General features: G+C 33.2%; 1 protein-coding gene across 1 annotated transcript; it reads right to left on the bottom strand.

Annotated features, from left to right (window-relative positions):
• Positions 1-8,070: 8,070 nt before the first annotated feature.
• LOC132552767 (zinc finger protein Gfi-1b-like) lies at positions 8,071-9,162 on the bottom strand. Its single transcript, XM_060216954.1, has one exon. It carries the CDS (start codon positions 9,160-9,162, stop codon positions 8,071-8,073), a length of 1,092 nt encoding a protein of 363 aa, XP_060072937.1.
• Positions 9,163-9,612: the final 450 nt, after the last annotated feature.

Here is a 9,612-nt window from a genome sequence, read left to right as displayed (position 1 = left end):
ACCATAGTTAACTAGAGCGGAACGGCAAGACCTTCAGATGCACGTGCTTTCACCTTTGACATGACTTTAGGTACATATTGGAGAAACTACGAGTGCAATTACCGGCAATACATGATTTGAATTTTTAAAGATATTATGGTCACAATTTATGATCCTTAACTTATTTTGTCCAGTATATAATCGTGTTCCACTCTCTAAAAAAGTGTCCACGGTTTGTTGCGATATTTAATTGCTGCAGGTCAATCATATAAGTACAATTAGAAGTGGAACAAATACACATTGTTGAATCTTCAACAAGAGTGCAAACAACGGAAACAACTTTCAAATTAGTTGTATAATATGCGTGATAATTTCGACTTCTCTGTCATGATTTTTCAAATTCTGGATATCAATTCTGGAGATTTTTATATTTTCGGTCATCACGTACCTGGATAGATATATATTTTACCTGGTAGGTATTGCTGACGAATTAAGGAAATCTTACCTTTCTGGAAAATCTATCTTGTTATCCTTGATATTTTCTCTTGGTCCACTCTCTGTGTGTTTGACCATTTTCATATTAGATTATGGCTTGATGAACAAACTACATTGCAGAACCTTTGAGCAAAAAACAATCTTTTGATCCTTATGAGGTGAACATGCCCAAATATCGCGACGTAGTAATCTATAAATCAAAGCAATACAAGAACATGTTTAAAAAGTGATATTAATTACTGGTGTTGAATATTAATCAGGTCTAATCATGTACACAGGAAATTCTATTTGTGAGAAAGAAAATAAGTTTCTAAATGGTACCAAGACAGCTTATATTTTATTTCTCCGGAAAGAATGTATTTCTTCAAATATCATACCAAAGAAAAAGAGACTTAACGACTTCTGGAGATTATCATCATAAGTTTAATGCATTAAGTAATACCGTTCACTGAACTCAAAACTCGCTATGTTTCAGAGTTTCTACATCAAAGGAAATATTCAGCTTTGACTGGTCAACATGTAATCTCACGAAGCATAGCAGACATGTTCGCTTTTTCAAAGGAAATTAAAGCTGTGTGATTTAAGCAATGAAATTCAATATTTTGGCAAACATGAGTATTCTCAACGCATGAGAACTCTTGCGATGAAATATATTTTATAAATCAGATATTTTATTGGTAATCTGTTGACAATTTGAGTTTATTACCAAGGTCAAACGTATAAGAAACATCTATCAATCCTGTCCTGTGTGTATCCTACCGAGGACCTACCGCAAAAGGCGCCGCTACCCACACAGTCAACCCGACACCTCACCGTAAAATGTGCCTCCTCTATATGCACCACCTGAGACGAAGTGTTCGCGAGACTTCAGAGATTTCATTTTATTTTTTATCAAAAAGAGTTGGTTTAATGGCTTCGAATATGTCGACAGTCTTGTTCCTCAATGGGTGATAAAACGTATCTCCAGTGGAGTAGGACAGAGCAAGAGCTAGACTCTGCCGTAAATCAGTCTGTTGAAATGTCGTCAACGAACCTCATAACGAGGCTACCAAAAAATCCGAGAATTAATCGTACCAACGTTTAAATGTCATGTAGATTTATAGCAGTGTCTTGTCTATGGTTTCGCCGACAAGGAGTCTATGGAGAAGTCGTAAAGTCTTATTGAGATGAATGGCGTATACCATACAGTCTACCGCCCACAGTATTAACTAGCTATAAGTCATGGCGTTTGATCTGTACATACAGTTAGACGAAACGTCTCTAGTCCTATTGAGATTGACGTTCTTTACCTATCCCATCACATGTTTTTACGTCTGTTGGTAATGATGAAAGAAATCAATTGTTACCATGTATTGAAGTGGAGCACTAAATATTGTTGGAAATGTCTATCACGAAATGTACAGGTATCACGACCATCGTATATCATGGAAGGATCTTCGTAATGGAAACTTATTCGATATAAAATATAAATACACTGAAGTGTTCGAAATGACAAATAGAAATTCGGGTGGAGTGATGTGGACTACTAGAAAAGCACGTGTTCGAAAATCAACAACATGGTTTATTTTGCTAAGAATGTCAACTTCAAAAAAGCATCCTGTTGTTTTCTAATTGATAAGAAAAAGTTAGGTTAAGCTCATAAAGTATCCTAATGTTCACAAAACTGACTGCTAAAAACAAAGAAGCTGAATGCTATAATCAGTTTTTGACGACAAATAATTGTTAGTGGGATATTGTGAAGGTTTAATTAAGATACAATAGAAATGCACATAAGCCAACATGTCTATTGGTATTTTATCATTCTTTCATAATTCCACTCTTCTATTCAAAACATGTTTTAGAAGAAAACGTATCATGATTGATTTGAATATAAAATGGTCATGATATATTGTACATTAGTAATTCATCTTTAAATTAAATGTTAAGCAAAATAGAAATATTTTTAGAGGTACTAAATTTAAATGTTAAGCAAAATAGAAATCTTTTTATGAGTACTAGATTTAAATGTCAAACAAAATAGAAATCTTATTAGAAGTACTATATTTTAGTGTTAAACAAAATAGAAATCTTATTAGGAGTACTAGATTTAAATGTTATTGACGAGGTAAGCCCGTACTTATACATTAATCATGAAATGTAGTTTGTTTAAAACAATAGAACCGACGTTTACACTTCTCCAATATTTTTAACAAGACCTACCAAAACGAACGTAGAAATCACGTGTTTATACTAGAAAGGTCAATACAGGAAGTGACGTATGGAACACTATAAGTTCAAGAATATCTTTGTGGGATAACGATTTTTGTTTTTGTTTTTTTATTGTAACAGTGGATTATCCTATGTTTGGACTGCAGTCTTTTTTTTCTTTTCTTTTTTTCTTTTTACTGATGTTTTGAGATTTTATACTGTCTGTTCTCACTCTGACTAATGATTATTATTGTTGTTATTATTATTATCATTATTATTATCCTAGCCTTATTATATTAGGGCCATTTCCTGAATCTTAGAAAAGTCCTAGAATAAGTAAACATCTGCATATTGAATTGAGGTGCAAGTATACTGAGGATAATACTTAAGTGGGTACGTTGTTGAGTATACGTATATGTAATTAACATTATTTTCAGAAAGAAAATAAATCATATCAAGGATTAATCAAATAAGTCACCATTTCATGATAACAAGGATTAAACCATTGCAAGTAAATTGTTTAAAATTATTGAAAGCGAATTCAAACTTTGGCAGTTATAATTTTCCCTGTGTATATAAAAGGGTTAAATGACGTTGACCTATTGTGTGAAAGAATATGTTTCACAGCATCAAAAACTACGTGTCTTCATGTACGATAAACCTTACAAGCTTCACAAAATACCCGTGTCATTTTAAGTTTTGAGGTATCCCTTTTGCCTAATTTATCAATGTGTACCCCAACTGATAGTGGGCGTGGTGATAAAGTCCAGATTGTTTAGAGAGCGGTGGTACATGTGTGCCACCAGCCTCACCAGTGTTTATATTAATATAATTTCTGTTTTTAGATCAAATGACACAAATTGTAGTTAGATCCCAAACACAGATGAACACTAGATGCAACACGTGCAAACACGCGTTTGCTGTATAATCCAATAATTAGCACGTGCATTGTAGTACGGTTTGGAGAGTTTGTGTCTATGGCCATCACCACCATTCTGGTGAACGGTAAATTAAATCTTTCACGATCCCCGCTACGGAGGCTGTTGTATCAATTCCAAATCGGTTAGGGAGACAATTATGTGATCTGGCTGTACAATTGTTAAATGATTTAAAGTATTCTTGTCGAGACCTAAGTCGAGCCGGGTCATTTTCACCCCAGGCGGTGGCTCGGAGTGTTTGGCCAATTGAACATCAATGAATGCTATTAATTTCTCTTTTAAAATCGACATATCAAGTGTTATAGTCTGTTTATTTTCTTTGTTCAGTTTATATCAATGATGTTTTTCGTCAGATATGATTTTCCGAAGTCGTGTGATTCGCTATCGGTTTTCCAATTATGTTCAATTTGCTTTCAAATGCAATAGAATGGAGTATCAGAAATATATCACACATTGTAACAAAAATGTGTAACATGTCAGGACCTTTTACCAATAACATTGCTTAGGAATTAACTCAGATAGAATCAACATAATATTATAAAGACAGTGCACATCTGTTAATGAAGATACTCTAAGTTACATTTGTAGTAACTATTTTGGCATGTACATTGGGACTGTTAAACGTAGTGAACATACAACCATATACATATAACTTGCTATATATGTTATTTAAATACATGTTTTCTAGTTAAGATGTCATTAAAGAGGGTTATCTAGAAACATTTAATGTATTAAGAAACTAGTTATATTCAGTAGAAACTTTAGCATTTATTTACTATTAAATTTGTTTTAGGAAATTTGAAAATCAGTAAAAGTTCTTACATCTAAGAAGTGTTATCTTTATCAATGTGAGATGCTTCAGTATGTTGATATTTTCTTGTTGTTTTTTGTATACAAGTATTCATATACTGTGTATAATTGATTTAATCACAAGCATGTGAATAAATAATTTCTAGTCTGCATTGAGAATTTGGTTGTTACCTTAATCAATTGCTCTTTTCTTCGTCTGCGTATTTCGATCAATTTTGAGGTATTTAAAATTACGTTTTTAATAATAATATGTTGATAGATAGGTCTATATTTTTGTAACCTAATTATTCCGTGCAATTATTCCATACCCCAGAATATGTTTTGTTCACATGTAGACATATATGTTTTAACATATCAATCATTTTTGTCATATCCTTCCGTTCTCATTTTGGAAGAAATATTATATTACCCATTAGCATTTTGACTCTGATGTTTAATATTTCTCATATTATATAATAAGTCATCAATTGTATTATATAACATATAAACATCATATGTATAAAGTCTTTTTTCTTGATTCCTTTTCTGGCAGTAGATAAATACTTGGATGGTTAGAAAGACTTTTAAAGCATTTTCAGCTGTATTATCCATTACTTTTACTTTTAGATTGTCCATATCTGTACATAACAGATGATAACAGCAAGAACGGGAAAACATTAAGGGAATTTGTATTAAACATGTTCCTGTCTGTTTGCGTTCGCTTCTGCTGTTGGTGTCGACTTCGAATCGTTATTTTGCCGATATTGCGCCTTTTTATGTGTATTTCAATAAATGTACAGAATAAAATATTAGCATCGACGTAGCTAGTAGCTATTGCTTTTGGGCAACTTATAAAAGACACTCTCTCTGCTGTAACATTTTGTGGCCGATGACCGGCACTAAGAAATTGTGTATATTAGTATAATAATTTAAAAGAATTTAGCAAATTTTCGTGTTATATTACATGTTCCTAATGATTATTCGATTTTTCCTTTCCTTTTTTGTGGGAGAGGGGGGGGAGGTTGTGTGGTGTAAGTTCTTATTACATTACATCTTCAAAATGATTGCTTGCACTTTGTTGTCAGAGACTAATTCTCTCCAGGTATTTACGACAGAGTGTGTTACATGTATGTACGGATGATTCCATTTTGTCAATTAAAAAAATAATAACAATAAAAAATTGTCAATTAAAATAACATCTATAGTGTTATCTTGGTATAAGTTGGGATAACAGTACTTTCTGTTACCACATATATCTTAATGGAGTATGGAGGTCTGATGGCCAACGATTAAACTTCTTCTGACTGAAGATGCTTTATTTGAAAGGTTAGCTTGAATAGTTAATTGGTATTGGTTTTTGAGAAATTTATATTGGAGGGATTCTCTGCTGGAACATTTTAAGGCCTTGATAATCATGACCATCTCTAAGAAATTGTGTTTGATAATATAATTATTTATACGAGTTTTACGACTAAATTACATGGTTGCAGTTCAATTTGCCTCTACTGTATCTAATTCTAAAATATCAAAAAGAGTTATTCACTTTATGGTATTTTAAAAAAATCTTTTAGAAAGTAATTAAAAAGCAAAAATTACTCTACCTTTTGTACTGTCGTAAAAGTGATAATTTATGTGTGAAAGTTGATATATTCCTGAATAGCAGGCATGGCAAGGGGGGCTTTCCTTTTGAGTATCCTGTTTCATTTTCATTATCGTTCAATGGAATAATACTTGAATTATAAGAAAATGCTGAACTTTCATATCATTTTAACAAAATTTAACCCGCAAATGTTAACTACTTTGTTACCACGTCACGAAATTAAACATTTTGAATATTTAATGATTTTATTTAGACATATTTTATCTGTTCCACATTTACAATGGGGTAGGTCATTTTACTTTATTTTCCCGTAATCTTAACCCCTGCAAATTACTTTTCTAACAGAAAACAACACAGTCACAAATTGTAGTGCGCTTCAAAAATCCTATAAAACGTCATACTAATCGCTCAACTTCGCTGATAAATAAACTTATGGATTAAATAGTAATTAAAAATTAAGAAATTTCACATATACGTTTGAATTCGTTTCATGTGAAAGTATCTCCTACTTCTAATCATCGTTCATCTTTCTGGTATGTATTATTTATTTATTTAATATATCGTTTATCTTTTGAACATATCCTTTCAGCTTTTCTTGGTTATTGATTCCTTTGAATTCCACCCCGGCGTTAATTGTGTGGTTTTAGTACAATCTTCAGTTCATATTTCTTTATTGTCTTTTTTAGATTTAGTTTTTATTTTATAATATTATTATAACTAAGCTTTTTTATATATCTAGAGAATTAATTTTAAGAATATTGTTTTAGTTTCTCTTGCCTTCAATATTTAGCATGACTGCTTTGACTGAACTTTGAGGTTGTGCTTTCTGTTTAAAACGAGCAACTCTTGGTATGTATGTCTTCAGTTTCGTTTATTTCGATTATCAAATTTTTGTATTGATTTAGAAACATTTTTGAAGATTACCAATTTCCAGGAGACTTGTGATACACTTTTAATATTCTTCTGACGTACTTGTATATGCTGATTCAATCATTTAAAAAATCAGGAAACGTGGCTTTAAATTGATTTAAAGACATATTGATTACATAAAATGCGAACAATTACGCAAAAGATTAGACCAAAAATAAAATCTTGATGACATGAATAGAATATAATTTACATTTGAACTTGCTGTTTTTCTAATCTAAGGTTGTTCCTATTATTGTATTGGTTTTTAAACTACTGAAAATAGAATGTCATGAAATTGTTTGTACTAAAGATTTAAGTTTAAACCAAAATTGCTTACATTATACAGCAATCGATACGAGGCACTGTTTTCTTTTTTCAATATTAAGGCCGTAGACAAATTTAATCACAACTGCAATTCGATACTTTCGAGGGTGCACAAAGCAAACATATAAATAAGATATTTAGGAAATATGCATATTTATTGATCCATAAACTATTTGAAAATTCTCATTTTCACACAACAAAGAAAGAATAGTGATATGAAATACTTGTCTCTATCATCCAATATTGGATCGAAAAATTTAGCTATAAATATTGTATTTATTTATATTTCATTAAGATGGGTTCAAATTCTTTTGAATTATGTGCATCATAATCATCAAAACAAACACAAAGATATATATTGTGGTAATAATTTATTTGAAACAGTGAATCTAAAATTAACAATACATATCTAACACCTACTATGACAAATTGATAATGGCATTTTGTGGCATCGGTTTCATTAGGTACAGAGTTGGTGAACATAAATATAACTGTGTATATACCACTCAAAGTGACTGAAATATAACAAAGTCATTATATCTTTGCAAGCCCGTTTTACAACATAATGTGGTGACGGATACGTTACAAACAACATGGGTGATGGATACGTATTTCACGTGCAGATATGTAACTTATTAGTGACACCATTATCTGATCTCTAGAGTATCATTTCTACTAATGGAGTGGTACAGTGTACATCTTTAGTCAGCATTGTGAACCAGATCACCTTATGGTCATACACTCCTGGTAAGAACATACATTATGTTATTAACGTTAATCTCGACTCCGCCCTTAACAGATGAGGTTAGGAATGGATACAATGGTTTTATGTTTATTTTGTCTGCCACCTTAGTGCATTGTCGTACACAAATTTAGGGCTGTCTTGTTAACATCACCCTGAATCATTTTCACATCTTTAAAATTATCCTGTGTGCATGCGTTACCAGCCGAGAATGGGATGATGTCCGGGTCATCTGTTACGTTGAGTTCGTCGTCATCATTGTCGCTTTCGTCATCAGTACACATACGTAAGCAACTAGGATGTAGTGATGCATCCACAGAAAGTTCGGACACCTGTTCGACATCAATTATAGAACAATCCTCCCCTGCTTTTAGCCGATCATGGATGCGTTTGTGACGTTCAAGGTTGCTCTTATGACTCGTGGCATAGTCACAGTGTGGGCAAGAATAATCCTTTTGTCCACTATGCACCGATAAATGTCGTTTTAAAAGTGCTTTCCGGCAGAATCGCCTGCCACAATATGGGCACGAATATCCATTGTGATGGAATATCATGATGTGCTCACGGAGAGATGCTTTCGTTGTGAATGTAACTCCACAGCATTCTAACACCTTCTCACACGCTTGGTGCATGGTGGATACATGACGTTTGAGATTGTTCCGTCTATCTGTGACGTAACGACAGTGTGGACAAGGAAACAATTTACCACGGAATGTGTTACATACCAGCATGGCTAACTCAAGGTAATTCCTGTTGATAAATGGGGATTTGTACTTGGAGAGATCTGTTGGAAAAGCGGAGTGGGGATGCATGGCATGGTACTGGGCAAGAGTAAGTTGCTTCAGATCACTGGACGCCGAAGCTGCATTCATCGCCGTCGTGGGATACAGAGCTGTAGGGTATTGAAGGATCGGCGAAGGCATGGCGATACCTGGCTGGCAACTGACGGGAGTCATTGCGATGTTTTGGAAGGGCTGGAGACCAGTTGCGCTGATTGTCCTCAGAGAAAGACTGGTTGTCATTGACGCTCTCATAGGCGGCCTTTGACCCTGAATGCTATCAGGTGGACCACTTGTCCTTAAGGATGGAGTTGGTTCGTGATGATGATGGGCTAGGCGTCGATCAAGGTCGTGAGTTGGACGGACTGTCGTAGCATCACAGAGTGAGGCACTTGGGCCACTGTCAACAAAGAAAACCATTATTATAGTAAACTTGAAACTTATTCTTAAATATTATAACATATAGCGAGCATTGACTATCAAACAAATAACACACCTACCAACAGCTGATCATTCGGTATTTAAGTCGGCGTCTCGGCATTAATTTGTATATATCTGCTCAGTGGAAGAGCATGATCTATATTTGATTCGAACAGCACGCAATGCTGAAACTTCATAATAACATATTTATTGCACTTTTTTAATATTGTGTGATTTGAAATATGTTTAGCTTGTGACCAGTTATGTACGTATTTGAAGTATTTTTTCATTTCATGCAAAACCGATTTCAGGTTAAAAACTAAACATCCATTTAAAATTACCATAGATTAAAACTTAAACGTCGATTTGTTGTCAAATTTAAAAAAGGAAAAAAAATCAATTATATTTTGACAGAATGATAATTTTTAAAAAATGCCAAACGTTTGAAGA

Source organism: Ylistrum balloti, unplaced genomic scaffold (genome assembly GCF_031769215.1).
Source record: "Ylistrum balloti isolate Yb309-2 unplaced genomic scaffold, AGI_CSIRO_Ybal_v1 Utg370278, whole genome shotgun sequence".
NCBI classification, from domain to species: domain Eukaryota; kingdom Metazoa; phylum Mollusca; class Bivalvia; order Pectinida; family Pectinidae; genus Ylistrum; species Ylistrum balloti.
This window is presented reverse-complemented; position numbering and strand designations above follow the sequence as displayed.

Coding starts and splice junctions, on each gene's coding strand:
- LOC132552767 (XM_060216954.1), bottom strand. CDS start 9,162: ATGGTTTTCTTTGTTGACAGTGGCCCAAGTGCCTCACTCTGTGATGCT.